Raw genomic sequence first — 16,665 nt, 5'->3', positions numbered from 1 at the left:
CAGAAAGTGAGCTGAGTGTGACTAGGCTATAGACAGCATTGTCATTTCCAGGGCAAGTGGCATCTCTGCCTCCTGGCACCAAGTTTCTAAAGTGTTTGTAACTTTTCACAGAGAGAGGTACCTTTTATATATCTCTTAACTAGGTGACTGCAATTTCCCCAGCTTTTTTGTTTCTTCCAGATTTTACATGTAATATGGGAAGAAGCTAGTCAGAAAATGAGGTTGTTGCTGGTAGGAGGGGGGCAGGTTAAACAAAGGATTCTGCTAAGGTTGGCTTATTCATCTCTCAAAATCTGATTGTCTTCTCTAGGCTTTGATACCAAGCTGCTCTTTCCCCTGTGCCTCCCCAGACTCTACCTATTCAGTTCCTTTTCAGTTGCTCCCTAATACATCTTTTGAACAGATATTAGAGCTGTGGTTCATTACTTAAAAACTCAGTACGTGTTTCTTCAAGTAAATTTATAGTGCCTTACCTTTATTTAGAAATTGAGCTTTTGATACTTTTTAACCTGTTATGCTGTTTGGACTACACAAAAGCTCTGACAAGTTCATTTGTACCACTCATTCACTGGAATATTTGGTTAGTGAATCTGAAGCAAAAAAAAGTTGAGCCACCTCTTTCCCAACCCTTAATGCCTTCCATTAGGCTAAACTGCCTGTGTTATTCTGATCTGGGTAAAGGGACACTAATGGTATATATCCCTCACTAGAAATTGAGGAGTTAATAATACATGCAGCAGTGCCTGCAGTAATCTAAACAGCTTGAGAAGATGCTTACTTTTTGTCTAATGATGAAAATTTGTGTGTATCTTTATTTCTTTTTTTAAATAACAAGTAAATCACTTCAGCTAGGGAGATAGTACTATCAAAGGAGAATGTGATCACATACGAATGCAGGATGTTATTCACTAGATGGAAGAATTGAGATCATTTGGGATGTGTCTTAAATTTTGACTCTTTTCTTTAGTATTTTATTATGCCAGCAATTTGTAGTATAGTGGACTCTTCTCATTCTTTGCAGAATACATCTTAACATCTTCATTATTGCCATCACAGAATGTAATTTCTTTCTCACATCTACTAAATAGAAACAGAAATACCCCACAGGATTGTTTTAAATAAGAATAAGAGAGTGCTCAGTGGTTGGCTAGGTTCATTCATTGGTTAAAAGACTTGCTCCCAGACTTTAGCCTTGGGACTCTAATTCCTGCCTCAGCAAAGTAACAAATCACCTGTTATGGACCTTGAAGACTGCTTCAGCTTAATAGTACCACAGATCTTCACATACAATGGGTCTTTTGTAATGAATGTTATACTAGTGATCTAAAACAGCCAAACGTAAACCTTTAGGAGGTGCATTGGGTATGCTTCGTTTTTTGTTTTTTTTCCCCACTAATTTCCAGTGGCAATTCTGACATCCTTAAACCCTTGCTTTTTCCTCACTTTCCATGTAACCAGCAGCTGCATTAGTCATTTTATATCTCTTCGCTGAAGCAGTGCTAGACCCCTCCTCTTTGGCAAGTAGAAAGAACATTAAGCACTCTGAAGGATCTAATTCAGACAGCTGTCTCCTATTGAAGATTTAAGCAAATTAACCAACTTTTCTTTGTTTATTCACTTCTATTTTTAAAAAGTTATTTTGAAGAACATTCTGGCCCGTATTTTATAAAGATATGAGGATAGTTAAGCTAATTTAGTGTTTCCCTGTGGCACTATTAAGAAAGGTGTTTTCTTGTTATATCATCATTATGTAGACACTCAAAGCCACGTGTTGAGTCATCTCCAGACCAGAAATAATCTCTATTTCAATCTAATTCCATTTTTTATTCACTATCATGTATTCATTGATAAGAAAACCAACAGCTGTTTTGGTCCTCGAACATGAAATTTTATTGATAGATTTGGCCATTTTCTGTTTAAGAGAGCCATCAACAGCAATTTTTTAGTTTACTCAAGAGGGGGGATCATATTTCTTTCCCATTTATGGGTAAATGTGGATCTTTTCTAAGTTCTAAATATCTTCTTTTCACATTCTGTTAAGATTTTTCAGAAGTGGAAGACCAACTATCAGTACCCTTTGTTAGTGACACTTGGAGTTAACCATTGGTGACTCACTTTGATAAATGTCTTAAGCTTCACTGAAAGAAAAATGTTACTTGAAATACATTTTCCACATACAAACCAATAAACAGGAAGGAGGAGAATGAGTCCCTCCTAGTTGATAGTACAGACATTTTTTAACACATCTGTTGAAAGGACCACTGACTCTAAGTAGGTTATAGCTAAAAGTATATAGTTACATGTAATTGATCTTGTTTTTGACGTTGGAAGTGTTGAGGGTGATAACTAATAGTCCAAATCAGACTTCTCATAAATGACTTTACCTCTGGGTATGTTAATTGAACCCACTATTTACTCAAATCCAACTGTAACAGAATATCAAACTTAAACTTCTGTATTGGGTTCTTAAATAATTTCTTCAACTTGGAGGAATATTTGTGATTTCAGTCCTATAGACAAAGTAGGACTCACTGATTCTAGAGAGTAGACTAGAGTTTAAATGTAATTCTGCCATATACTTGCTTGTGTAAACTTCAGTATATTAAACCTCCCTGAACCTGTTTCCTCTTAGAATTTTGAGAATAATTTGAGGTAATCCACAGTGACTGGCACATAGTATTTCAGTAAACATTGTCTCCTATTAAAAGTTCTTAGAAAAAATCAAACCTAGTCCATAGTAGAGGGCTGTGTGTGGGGTTTTCTGAAAGGAGTATAGAGAATTTGGGGGGGATAATGGAATGTCCAGTAATGTATCTTGATTGTGGTGGTGGTTACTTGGGTATATAGGTTTCTCAAAATTCATTGAAATGTACACTTAAATGGGTGCACTTAAAAGTTGTATGCAAAGTGTACCTCAGTAAAATTGATTTTTTTTTTTTTTTGCGGTACGCGGGCCTCTCACTGTTGAGGCCTCTCCCATTGCGGAGCACAGGCTCCCGGACCCGCAGGCTTAGCAGCCGTGGCTCACGGGCCCAGCCGCTCTGCGGCATGTGGGATCTTCCCGGACCGGGGCACGAACCCGCGTCCCCTGCATCGGCAGGCAGACTCTCAACCACTGCGCCACCAGGGAAGCCCAAATTGATTTTTTTGTAGCCAGTTAGATTAGTCTCTCACTTGTAACTAAAGAAAGAAACTTTTGAGATTTTAGAGCTGAGACTTTGATAATTAATTTAGTTCCCTCATATAACCAATGATAAAATGGAGGCTTAGAAAAGTAAATGATTTATTCTAGGTCACACAATGGTAAAAATGGCAAAACTGTTTTGAAGCCACTTCTAGCTCCCAATCCAGTGTGCATTCCAGTTATGTACTTGTGTAGTTACTTGCAAATCAAGGTCTTTCTTCCTTTTTTTTTTTTTTTTTGCAGTACGCGGGCCTCTCACCGCTGTGGCCTCTCCCCTTGCGGAGCACAGGCTCCGGACACGCAGGCTCAACTCTCAAGCACTGCGCCACCAGGGAAGCCCTTTCTTATTATTTTTAATTCTTTTTTGGCTGCACCACACACGGCCTGCAGGATTTTAGTTCCCCGATCCCTGGATCAAACCCGGGCCCCCTGCAGTGGAAGGTCAGAGTCCTAAACACTGGATCACCAAGGAATTCCCAAGGTCTTTCTTATTCTTAAACTTGACAACATGTTCTTAATTCTAGGTCTGTAAAAGGGGTACAGGCAGGATCTATGAGTTCCCTGAAATTATGTATAAATTTTAGGTAAAAATAAATTATGTGCAAAACAGTTTGAAATTGTGTATTTTTCTAAGGAAAAGATCTAGAGATTTCAATTCAAGAAATGCTACCCTCTGCTTTTGTGGTAGTATCCTGCCGTTATTGTTAATGTGTTTAAGTTAGGTAGTTTCCAAAAGGGAAATCAGATAAATTTGCTTCTCTGCCACTGGACGGTGTGTGCTGGTAGATTGTATCAGCCACAGCCTCAGAAATGTATTAGTAAATTATAAATTTAAAGAATTATAGCAATTGAACTAGGAATCTTTAGAGGTAATCTTTAAATAGAGAATTGGAGGAGGAGGAAGTCTGCCCACCGTTTACTCATAGTTCCATCAGTTGTAAAATGAGGATTATAACCACGGTGCTGTGATCATTCAATGAAACCATGCTTTTTAAAAGTACAATACAGGGACTTCCCTGGTGGCACAGTGGTTAAGAATCCGCCTGCCAGTGCAGAGAATGCAGAGAACACAGGTTTGATCCCTGGTCTGGGAAGATCCCACATGCCGCGGAGCAACTAAGCCCCTGTGCCACAAGTACTGACCCTGCGCTCTGGAGCCGAGCCTGCGTGCCACAACTACTGAAGCCCTTGCACCTAGAGCCCGTGCTCCGCAACGAGAGAAGCCACCACAATGAGAAGCCTGCGCACCACAACAAAGAGTAGCCCCGGCTCGCCGCAACTAGAGAAAGCCTGAGTGCAGCAACAAGCACCAAACACAGCCAATAAATTAATTAATTAATTTTTAAAAATAAATAAATAGGGCTTCCCTGGTGGCACAGTGGTTGAGAGTCCACCTGCTGATGCAGGGGACACAGGTTCGTTCGCCGGTCAGGGAAGATCCCACATGCCGCGGAGCGGCTGGGCCCGTGAGCCATGGCCGCTGAGCCTGCGCGTCTGGAGCCTGTGCTCCGCAACGGGAGAGGCCACAACAGTGAGAGGCCCGCGTACCGCCAAAAAAAAAAAAAATAATAATAATAATAAATAAATAAATAAAAGTACAATACAGTTCCCTCTCTTTCCTCATCTACCCCACCCCCTCTTTTACTTCCCACTCCCTTTTAGAAAGGCATCAATTTTCAGATTCTAACATTTTTGGGACAGGTGTGCCTAAATGATCTTTGGGATTCAGAAGGAGAGTCAGATGCATTTGGGGTTTTTATTACCATCAAGATCTAGTAAGATGCTGGAGTTGTGCTTTGGGGCTTTATTCAGGGATGAAGTCCAAAGTATTTTATCAGTCGTCTGGTAATATAAGTTAATATAGAAATCAGTGCGTAATTCAAAATGTAAAAATATGGGAATTCCCTGGCAGTCCAGTGGTTAGGACTCGGCGCTTTCACTGCTGGGGCCCGGGTTCCAAGATCCTTCAAGGCAAGCAGCACGGCCAAAAAAAAAAAGAGCAAAAATACTTCCTTTTTATTCTCCAAAATAACTAACTTGCCTTGTGTGTTATAAAATTACTTGTTGATGTAGGTAGGGAAGGTGTGTGTGTGTGTGTGTGTGTTGGTGGTTATCACTAGCTGAATTATGCCCATCTGAGCCATGATTTGACATAGGGAACTATGTCAAACTATTTCACTGACTTTTCCCATTAAAATGATGGTTATTAAGTACCTCATAATCTCAATAAGTAGAGAATTTCTCTTAGTATCAATGATATTGTTCATGGGTGTTGATTGTTTTTCAGATTCTGCTGAACTAACAGCAGTAACATTTTAATTTTTGTCTGAGATTTTTTTTTTTTTTTGTCTGAGATTTTTATATATTTCCTATCTCTTTTGTCTAGGTCACAGGAAATAGTTTTTTGGAAAGTTGTGTTTAGATCAGACCTAATCTTTCAGGCAAGTGAGAAGCAGCATTAGCAAGGCAGTTAAGAGTATGGAATCTGCTGCCAGACTACCTGAATTCAAATCCTAGGCTTTGCCACTTAACTTTTAAATAACTTCTCAGTTTTCTCATCTATGAAATGAGGGTGGTAATGACAAGTATTTATTTAAGACAGTGCCTGACAGAGTAAGCACTATGTATGTGAGCTCTCACTTTTATTTTAAGAAATAATTGTATTCATCCGGTAACGAATAGGTATTCAGTGGGTTTAAACTAACTCCTCCTATTAAATTTGGGGCAAAATTCACCAGGGGTGATGAAAAGGAGGGTCCCTACCTCAGACATTTCCTGGTACCAAACTGCCCTAACTGCCTTCTGGTTGTTAGAGTGGCTGCAGAACTCATCTCTAAGCTTATATCTGAGGGCCACATTACCACCTACCTGACGTCCATAGCTCTCTTAGAACTAAAGTCCAATGGAGGCTGCAGAAGTTGTAGTATTACTGGCAGCAGGTGGTCATGGCCTTAGGGACCCAAGTAGGCACCAGATATTGACCCTCCAGAGTGCCAGCACCGCTCCAGGGGCACGATCTCCTCTGCTGTAGTCAAGCCAGCTCTGGAAACGTCATATGTGGAGATAGGACCTGGTGTTCAGAAGCCACAACATGCTGACTGGTGTCTACCAGTGCAGCCTGGCGTTGTTCACCTAGGGTTCCCCAGGACAGGATAGGGTACAGGGTGCTGGGTACAAGTCACACATTGGCTTTAGAGAGGGTGATGGAGTTTACTGATGGTGGTGTCTGGATGACAGGCCTCTAGGAATGAGTAATGACTAATCAGGATAGACACTATATTGCTGGAGCATTATCTGTGGGGCCCTCTTTAGGATTGTGGGTCATCCAAGAGACTGTGGGCAGGAAACCCAAAGCTAAAATTTTAGCCCTTGTTTCTACTGAGCTTTTAAGGTGATGTAATACTCTAAATGTAAACATATCCTATCTTCTGGTGGGAATTACATTTCCAAAATAATTTTTAAAGTCAAGGGCCTATCTGTGGCAACATAGAAAAGTCAAGTGCTTGGACCATACTGTTTTTGCTGTTGGGAGCGGAGGGCAGGAAAACTATTCCTTCTGCATCATTTAGGGGCCTATGTTTTCTTGAGGAGCATCACTGATGGGAATTACAAAGCAACTTTTAGCAGATTACTCTGAGGCACTTAAAGAGGACTTAAATTACATGGTATTTTAGTCTGTTTAGCAGAACACCTTATGGTTCATTCTAGCAAGCAAGAGAAATGATAAACGTTAAACTAAAAGCTTCTAATCAAGCTTCCATTTATAGAAGGCAATTGTTCAGCTTGAGTAAACGTGACTACTCCTCAAAGTCCATCTTAGACTTCATTCTGTTCTTCAGCAAACACAGTTTTCCTTTTTGTTCCTCATTTTTATATCTGTGCGATGGGTAGGTCATCATTCTATCACACTAAGGTGTAATGGGAACATGTGCATAGATTGAGAAGCTGGTGTAATATGGTTCAAGAAAGATTGGAATATGCAACTTTTGTACTTGGGTGAATTGAGCCAGTTAATTCCTCTGAGCATTAGTAGTTTCATCTGTAAGTGTAGATCCCTTTTTTCTGTCTGCCTACCCTATAATTCCTCATGGTTTGGGGGGAAATTAAGTGAGAAAATATTGGGCTAGGGATGGAAATCACCATGAATTTGTTAGGACTTTAGAGCCAGAAATAGCAATGGTTATCATTTTTCTGGTTTCCCATCTTATCTTCCAGATAAGAATAGTTAAGGGACTTAACCAAGGTACAAGCCTGTTTGACAAATGTGAAGAATTATAGAAGTGCTCAAATTTTTTGGAATATTGAGATTCTTTAGCACAATAAAGAAAGCATGTTCTGTTTATATAGTCCCTACACGAGTAAGGAATGAATGAATCTCTGAGGGGTGGAGGTACAATATGTATAAGAATCATTAGAGGGGGGAGTTTTTCCAAATTACGTAGATTTTCTGCTTCATGGAGGGGGATGCTGGAATTACTGGGGAAGGAAGAGCAATGTGGGGGAGGGCTTTTTCTTTCAAAAACCATCATAGGCACATGGTTAAAAAAAAGAGTTTAAACTACATGCAGAAGATTTTATTGTATACAATGACAAGTAGGTCTCCCATATAGATTCCAACCTTAGAGGTAACTACTGTTAACAGTTTCTTATGTGTACTTCTAGAAATGTTTTACATAAATATATAAGAATATATGTGTGTGTTAATGGAAGCGTATATGCTGTTCTGCACCCTTTTTGGGTTTTTTTTTTTTCTTATTTAGTATCAGCACAGTATAGAGCTAACTCTTTTTTAAGGGGCTATGTAGTATTCCATATAAAAATGTACCCCTGTATATTTAACCAGTTCCTTATTGATAGATGTTGATAGACTTCAAGTTTTCTGCTTTTAAAATAGTGCAGCAGTAAATATTCTGGTATATCTTCAGTACAGCCCAAGTAGACCTGTAGGATAAATTTCTAAACATGAAATTATTAAAGAGTGTGTGCCTTTTAGATTTCGATAGATTTAATTCATTTACATCAAGTATATGTATTTAGAAAAGCTCCCCTAGTATTTACAAAAAATATGTTCCCTCCAAAGGCTACTGCAGAGTAAGACTTGATTTGACTCTAATGAAACTCACGTTTACTTTCTTGTTTTCACTTGAAGCCTGTGCCTACTGCACTGGCTCAGGTGGATAGAGAAAAGATCTATCAGTGGATCAATGAGCTGTCCAGTCCTGAGACAAGGGAAAATGCTTTGCTGGAGTTAAGTAAAAAGAGAGAATCTGTTCCTGACCTTGCACCCATGCTGTGGCATTCATTTGGTACTATTGCAGCACTTTTACAGGTGGGTATATATCCATGAGTTGCATGTCATTCCTGTTTATCGCACTTGTATCTCTCTGTCTTTGCCCAAATGATTATGAAAACTTTGGTAGGATGGTTTTTTTCTTTTTATTATTTTTTTAAACTTTATTTATTTTTTAATATAAATTTATTTTTGGCTGCGTTGGGTCTTCATTGCTGCACGGGGGCTTTCTCTAGTTGCGGTGAGCGGGGGCTACTCTTCATTGAAGTGCACAGGCTTCTTACTGCGGTGGCTTCTCGTTGCAGAGCATGGGCTCTAGGCGTGCAGGCTTCAGTAGTTGTGGCATGCAGCCTCAGTAGTTGTGGTGCACGGGCTTAGTTGCTCCGTGGCATGTGGGGTCTTACTGGACCAGGGATCGAACCCATGTCCCCTGCACTGGGCAGGCGGATTCTTAACCACTGCGCCATCAGGGAAGTCCTAAACTTTATTTTTTTAATTAGTTTATTTATTTATTTTGACTGCACTGGGTCTTCATTGCAGCACGTGGGCTTTTTGTTGTGGCATGCGTGCTCTTCTACTCGCGGTGCATGGGCTCTAGAGCATGCAGGCTCAGTAGCTGCAGTGCGCGGGCTTAGTTGCAGTATGTGGGATCTTAGTTCCCCGACCAGGGATCGTACCCGGGCCCCCTGCATTGGGAGCACGGAGCCTTAACCAGTAGACCACCAGGGAAGTCCCAGAATGTATATATATTTTTTAATGTTAGCATTTGTAAGAATCTGTTTTAGAAAAGTCTAAGGTACTTGTTAAAATGCAGATTCTTGGATCCTACCCAAGAGATTTGATATATTTAGTCTAAGATGAAAAATCTATTTTTAACAGGCAGCTCCCCCACACCTAGGTGATTCCAATGTACATGGTGTAAGAGCTACACTTTGAGAAACACAACTTTAGGAGTGCTACAAAATAATATTTACTACATGGTGGGGGGGATGGAAAGGAAGGTATAAGAACTGAAAGGTATATTCTGGGGAAAGAAAATGTTAAGATAAAGGTATAACAGCTGTAGGATTAAAGGTGGGTATTCTTGTACATTGAAGAATAAATAGCTGAAATTTGGTTCTGACCAGAACGGTCATTTGTGGGGAATAAATTGATACGGTATAGTCCTATGAACCAAGATAGAATGATCATCCTTTAAAGTATTGTCCATAATTCCCAATAATTAGATCAATTTTTTTAATCTGTTAAGTAAATTCATATTCTGTCCCTACAACACGTACCCAAGAAACTAATCTTTCTTATAGGAACATTTTCTGTGTAAAAGTTTTACAATTAAGATAAATGGAGGGCTTCCCTGGTGGTGCAGTGGTTGAGAGTCTGCCTACCAATGCAGGGGACACGGGTTCAAGCCCTGGTCTGGGAAGATCCCACGTGCCACGGAGCAGCTGGGCCCGTGAGCTACAAATACTGAGCTCTGCGCGTCTGGAGCCTGTGCTCCGCAGCAAGAGAGGCCGCGACAGTGAGAGGCCCGCGCACCGCGATGAAGAGTGGCCCCCGCTTGCCACAACTAGAGAAAGCCCTCGCACAGAAACGAAGACCCAACACAGCCAAAAATAAATAAATGAATAAATAAATTTATAAAAAAAAAAAAAAAAAAAAAAAAAAAAAAGATAAATGGAATTGTGTTCAGCAAATCATTGCCTTTCGGCGGAGAATACATATATTCCCTGCTGTTTGTACATATCCCCACACATATACCCATGTTCTTATCTCCCCCTTTTTGCAGTTGCTACCTGACCAAACAGAAACTTTTTTGTGAGTCACTGTGGTTGATTTACTAACACTTTCTGGCTAGCTATCTCATCACTGCAACTAAAAGTAAGGTGTTGACAAAAGGGGGGATTATAAATATGAGTCCCTCAAGTGAAAGCCTCAACAGGTGATGCAGGATATAGGAGGAAGTATGGTTGACCACAGTTGCCTCCATAGAGATCTTCCTAGAGATATATGTAGAAATGTCTCAGATAGTCTCAGTCAGGTATATTTATGATGAAAGGATAGGAGTATTGTTTATTTCTTCCCCCTCTTTTAATGGTTCGCTTCTTATAGGATACGTGGAATTAAAGTTGTTTGCTTTCATACCATGGGAATTAAAGTTGTTCCTTGTTCATCTGGTGCTGATTTCCATTTTTAGGAAATTGTAAATATTTATCCATCTATCAACCCACCCACCTTGACAGCACACCAGTCTAACAGAGTTTGCAACGCTCTGGCATTATTGCAATGTGTAGCATCACACCCAGAAACCAGGTAAATACTTTGAATGAGTGTGTGGGTAGAGGTTTGTGTTGAATGTGGTCCTAACTTCTGAATGATGAGAGGAGGGTCATGCAAGTAGGGTGCATGTGTGTGGGTGTGGATCTTCGGGACTCTTCTTTTACTTTTTTTTTTCCTCAAGAATTTCTGGTCTCTAATTCACCAGATTTTAGTGTAGTAACAATATGGTATTGTTTAACATGTTCTTTTATAATTAATTTTTTGCCTTTTCAAATTATGGTAAAATATAAATAATGTAAAATTTATCGTTTGAACCATTTTAAAGTATACAGTTCAGTAGTATTAAATACATTCATAATGTGCCATCATCACCACCATCCATTTCCATAATTCTGTTCATCCTGTAAAACTTAAACTCTATACCCATTAAACAATAACTCCCCATTCCCCTGCCCCCCAGCTCCTGGCAACTACCATTCTACTTTCCGTCTATGATTTTGACTATTCTGAGTACCTCGTTATAAATGGAATCTTATAGTATTTGTCTTTTTGTGATTGGCTTATTTTACTCACCATAATATCCTCAAGGTTCATCCATATTATGGCATATGTCAGAATTTCCTTCCTTTTTAAGTCTGAATAGTATTCCATTGTCTTATTTACTTTTTACCCATTGGTAGCAAGGAACTTTAAAGGATTGGTGGTCACCTCTCAGGAAAGGTCAGGCATACAGCTACTTCTCCCTCCTGAATCCATGGTAGGCGTCACTGTGCCACGCATGAGGCACAGTGCATGGCATTTAGTAGGAGTTCAGTTAGTATTTGGACTCAGTACTTTTTTCTCACATAGTAAGCCAGATTTGGCTTCAGAATCTTTTTTAACACAGGATTTTAGGCAACCTCTGTAATAAATGAGAATTGGCATTCAAATTGAGACACTTTTGCCTTCCTGCTATATCTGACAAATTAAGAAAGGGGAGATTCTGTTCAGGAATCTGCTTTGTGACTTTTATGGCCTTAAAGCACTTAATAGTCATTTTATTAAAGCCTTTCCTCTCTTTGTCAAGTTTTCCTTATAAAATCTGAGTGCTAGGTTGGCACTGACCTTTCGGAACTTCAGAAACATTGCTAAGAAAATTACTTTTAAGTACTTAAAAATGCAAGAGTACTTTCTTAAAATTTTTGGGTGTTGGCTCTCCTGTAAGGTGTAATTATAAATTATATAAAGTAATAGACTGATTCCATATTAGTTGCTGAACATATTAGCTGCAGATTGAAATGTTTTTAGGATACTTAGTGTATCTGAAAGCTCTAACCAAAAGAGTATTTAAGCATAACAGATAAACCTTGATAATGGCTGCCTTATTTTGTTGTCTTGGTTTATAAGTTTTTGTCAGCTCCTACCTGTGAATATTACTGTTGACCCATAAACTAGATGAGGTAGGGCATCTAGGAGAATCTCTTGGGCCCTTAAGTGCATTTTATGACCTATTTTTTAAAACTTGCAGTTGGATATTTTATCAGTTTTTAAAGTACTTGGTACTGAATACAGGGAAAATTGTGTGTTCTCTTAACCATTGGTCTAGGCTAGGGTTTTTCAGCCTTGACGCTATTGACATTTTGGGCTGGATTAAGTCTTTGCGGTGGGAGGAGGGGGATAAGAGGGGACTGTCCTGTGCATTGTAGGATTAGCAGCATCCTGGCCTCTGCCCAGTGGATGTCAATCCCTTCAGTATGACAACCAAAAATATATCCAGACATTGCCCCTGAGGGGGCAAAATCACCCCAACTGAGAACCACTGGTCTAGACTAATGACCGGTAACAGTCTTTCCTAGAGATGCCTTGGTCAAGCAGTGTTATAGGCCTTACAGAATTAACCACCTGGGAATGTTCAGAATCCTTAGAAATTAACTCTGGGCTCTGAATGTGATTATTTTTTTCTTTTAGGTCAGCATTTCTTGCAGCACACATCCCACTTTTTTTGTACCCCTTTTTGCACACTGTCAGCAAAACGCGTCCCTTTGAGTATCTTCGGCTAACCAGTCTTGGAGTTATTGGTAAGTTATTAGGATCGTTTCGCAAGCCTGGAATCATCATCATTCATAATAGTGGTCTTAGGTGTTTTGTCTGTTCTTTTATAGCTTTTGTTCACCAGTTATTCATTTTTGTCTTCGGGGTTGAGTCTAATAAATTGTTTTTACTAATAAATGAATATCAGAACATTATTGCTCTTACCAAGTACCATTCTGAGTATTGTTAGTAAGGCTATAAGACCCAACATTTGGGATTAAATTCAGTGTGTATGTAGAAATGTTTAATAATTGTAGGGAAAGTAAAGAACAAGAGTGTTAACAAAAAAAGATTATTATTACAGGAGTAAGAATTTGAGTTTGTTTCTTGGTTTGATTTTTCATCTTTGTCACTTCTGAGCTGTTCTCCCATAATTCCAGGGATTTACCTTCTGTTTTAGCTCGTTGAATTTTTGCATGCTCAAATTAATGTTTCCATGTACATTTATTATGGGAGATGTGTCTAAAACGCTATATCAGCTATTTCAGATCTTAGACTCCAGGGTAGGAAAATCTTTAGATTTGTGAAATGTAAATACATTCAAGAAGATTTCTTTCCTAAATTGCCCTTCCGTTTTTCAGTGTCTTTTTCTCATAGTTTTTGCTCGACATACTAACCAAATAATAAGAACATCAGTTATACAAACTTTGTTTTGTTTGGTTATTATTTTTATGTTCAACCTGTGTTCACATCCTTATGTCTATAAACCATGAATCAGGAAGTATAATTTAAAAGTTTGGTATTTCTCAGGAACATTTTATTCTACTTTTAAGAAGTAACTGTTATCTCATACTCCAAATGAATGTTATTGTTTTTTACATCTTCTCCCAAGTGGTACTGTAATTAGAAACTTTTTTCCCAGTATATTCTTTCCAGCTTGTAAGATATAAAAACGTCTCGTGTAGGATTTAAAACATCAACATGATTCCAGCCAAAAGAAAACACTTGTATTCATTATTCTAATTCAAATCATCCTACTTCTGCTGTTTTTTTTACTACTGTGGTTGGATGATGCACTTATGTGGTGTTAGGGTAAATGTTGACTGTGGTGGGGGGTGGAAACAGTACTTGGATAGTATTAAGCCAGTTGTCTACCCTTGCATGTATTTTTAGAAACTCAGTTTCTCCCAAGTCATTGAGAGTACAAGCAGAAGGTGAATGTTTGAGCCTAGACTTTTTCCTGCAGTTTAAGGGTTATCAGACAAGTTTGAATATAAATGAATTGATACATAACATAGATTAGAAAATACTTGAAACTGAGTAAAAGTAAAAATACAACATATCAAAATTTATAGGATGCAGCTTAAAGTAGGGCTTAGAGGGAAATTTGTAGCATTAAATGCTTATACTAGAAAGAAAGAGAGGTCTTCAATCAGTGAGCTAAGCTTTTCTTTAAGAAACTAGAAAAAGGAGCAAATTTAACCAGAGCAAAAAGAAGGAAGGAAATAATAAAGACTAGATATCAATGAAAATATGAAAAGAAAATCAATACATAAAATCAGTGAAACCAAAAGCAGGGTTTTTTTGTTTGGTTTTTTGAGATATAATTGACATATAACATTGTATTCGTTTTTGGTATACAACATGATTTGGTATATGTATATATTGCAAAATGATCAGTACAGTAAGTTTAGTTAACATCCATCATCACACCTAGGCAGCATTGTTTTTCCTTGTGATGAGAACTTTTTACGATCTCTCTTTTTAAGATTTCTCTTAGAAGCTTTCAAACATATAATACTGTATTGTTACTGTGGTCACCATGCTGTACATTATACCCCTGGGACTTATTTATCTTATAAATGGACGTTTATACCTTTTAACCACCTTCACCCATTTCATCCACCCCAATTTTTTATTGAAAAAAATTCAATAAAATTAATAAACCTCTATCCAGACAGACTGATAAAAAAAAGAGAAGACACAAGTTACAAATACCATAAATGAAAGGGGGTGCATTATAAAAGACTCTACAGACAATTAAAAAGATAATAAGATAATACTGCTAATAACTCTTTGTCCATGAATTTGACAACCTAGGTGAAATGCACAAATTCTTTGAAAAATACGGTCTGGCAGAGTGCACTCAAAAAAAAAAAAGAGATAAGCTGAATAGTTTTTGTAGTTAAAAACCTTCCAACATAGAAAACTCTAGGCCCAGATGGTTTCAACTGGTTAATTCTACCAAAAACTTAAAGAAGAAATAACACAAATTCTGTTAAAAACTTTTCCATAACGTGGAGAGGAGGCTTCTCAACTCTTGGTGAGGGCAGCATTACTCTGATAATAAAAACAAAAAAAGAAGTAAAAAGACTATAGACCAGTATCCCTCATGAACACAGGTGCAGAAATTCTCAACAAAATGGTAACAAATCAAATCCAGCAACATGTAAAAAGGATCATAATGACCATGTGGGTTTTATCCCAGGAAATCATTCTGGTTCAGCTTTCAAAAATCAGCCATTATGATTGACCGTATCCACAGACTAGAGATGAAAAATCATGTGATCTTCTCTGTAGTTTATAAAAACAGCCTTTGACAGAATTCAGTGTCCATTCGTGATAAAAACTCCAGCAAAGCAGGAATAGAGGGGAACTTTCTCAACCTGATAAAGTACAAAAACAAAAACAAAACCCTTCAGTTAAGATCATAGTTAATGTGAAGAACTGAATGTTGTCCCCCTAAGATTGAAAACAAGGCAAGGATGTTCATTCTCACCAGTCTTATTCATTCTCATCCTGGATATCCTTACCGGTGCAATAAGGCAAGAGAAAAAAAATAAAGGACATACAAATTAGAAAGGAAAAAATAAAATATTGGCTACATTTTATAGCTATAAATGGAGTATAATCTTTAAAAATTGTGAATCACTATATTGTATACCTGTAACTTACACAGTATTGTACAGAAACTATACTTCAATAAAAATTTTTTTTAAAAAAAGGAAAAAGAAAACTGTGTTCACATACAACATGATTAACTGCATTGAAAAGTCTTGAAGAATCTACAGAAAAAAGCTACTAGAACTAGTGAGTTTAACAAGGTTGTAAGTTATAGAGTTATTATACAAAAATCAATTACATTTTTGTGTGCTTGCACTAAACAGAGATTGAAATTTCACCAAAACAAGAAAAACTTGGGTGTAAGTCTTACAAAATATGTGCATAGTCTATAGCTAAAAACTATAAAACAAGGACAAAAGAAATCAAAACCTAAATAAATGCAGAGATACACCATACTCATCAATTGGTTTATCGTTAAGATGTGGTTAAGATGTCATTCTCCCCCAGATGATATATAGATTTAGAGCAATTCTAACAAAATCCCAGTAGGATTTTTTTTATAGAAATTGACAAGGTGATCCTAAAATTTAATCTGGAAAGACAAATGAAATAGAATATGCATCTTTTAAAAAGAAGGATAAAGTTGGAAGACATATACTACCCGATTTCCAGACCTACTGGAAAACTACAGAGTCAAGACAGTGTGGTATTGGAGAAAAGATAGACTTGTAGAGCAGAATGGAGAGTACAGAGATAGACCCACACAATTATGGTCAATTGGATTTTTGACAAAGCTGCAAAGAGAATTTAGTGAAGAAAGGATAGTCTTTTTCAGTAAATCGTGCTGGACAATTGGATATCCATATGCAAAGCAATGAACCATGACCTATACCTTGTACTCTATACAAAATTAACAAAATGGATTTTAGACCTATATGTAAAAAATCTAAATGAGATAATAATCTGCCATCTGCAGCAGGCCATGTTAGTAAATTATGGTATGTGCTGTTTAGAGATGTAGCATTTGTAGATTGTCAGTTCTGGTTAAAGTAAATGATAT

At 37.9% G+C, this 16,665-nt stretch overlaps 1 protein-coding gene across 1 annotated transcript in view; it reads left to right on the top strand.

Moving 5' to 3' along the window:
• Positions 1-16,665, top strand: part of CNOT9 (CCR4-NOT transcription complex subunit 9) — a 28,434-nt gene that overhangs the window by 1,460 nt on the left and 10,309 nt on the right. Inside the window, exons 2-4 of the mRNA XM_024763314.1 lie at positions 8,334-8,513; positions 10,669-10,784; positions 12,699-12,808. Coding sequence (XP_024619082.1) covers positions 8,334-8,513; positions 10,669-10,784; positions 12,699-12,808 — 406 coding nt within the window. The remainder of the gene's footprint in view (positions 1-8,333; positions 8,514-10,668; positions 10,785-12,698; positions 12,809-16,665) is intronic.

Source organism: Neophocaena asiaeorientalis, unplaced genomic scaffold, assembly GCF_003031525.2.
Source record: "Neophocaena asiaeorientalis asiaeorientalis breed wild unplaced genomic scaffold, Neophocaena_asiaeorientalis_V1.1 scaffold86, whole genome shotgun sequence".
NCBI classification, from domain to species: domain Eukaryota; kingdom Metazoa; phylum Chordata; class Mammalia; order Artiodactyla; family Phocoenidae; genus Neophocaena; species Neophocaena asiaeorientalis.
The sequence above is the reverse complement of the archived record's forward strand: the minus strand, read 5'-3'. Positions and strand labels throughout refer to the sequence as shown.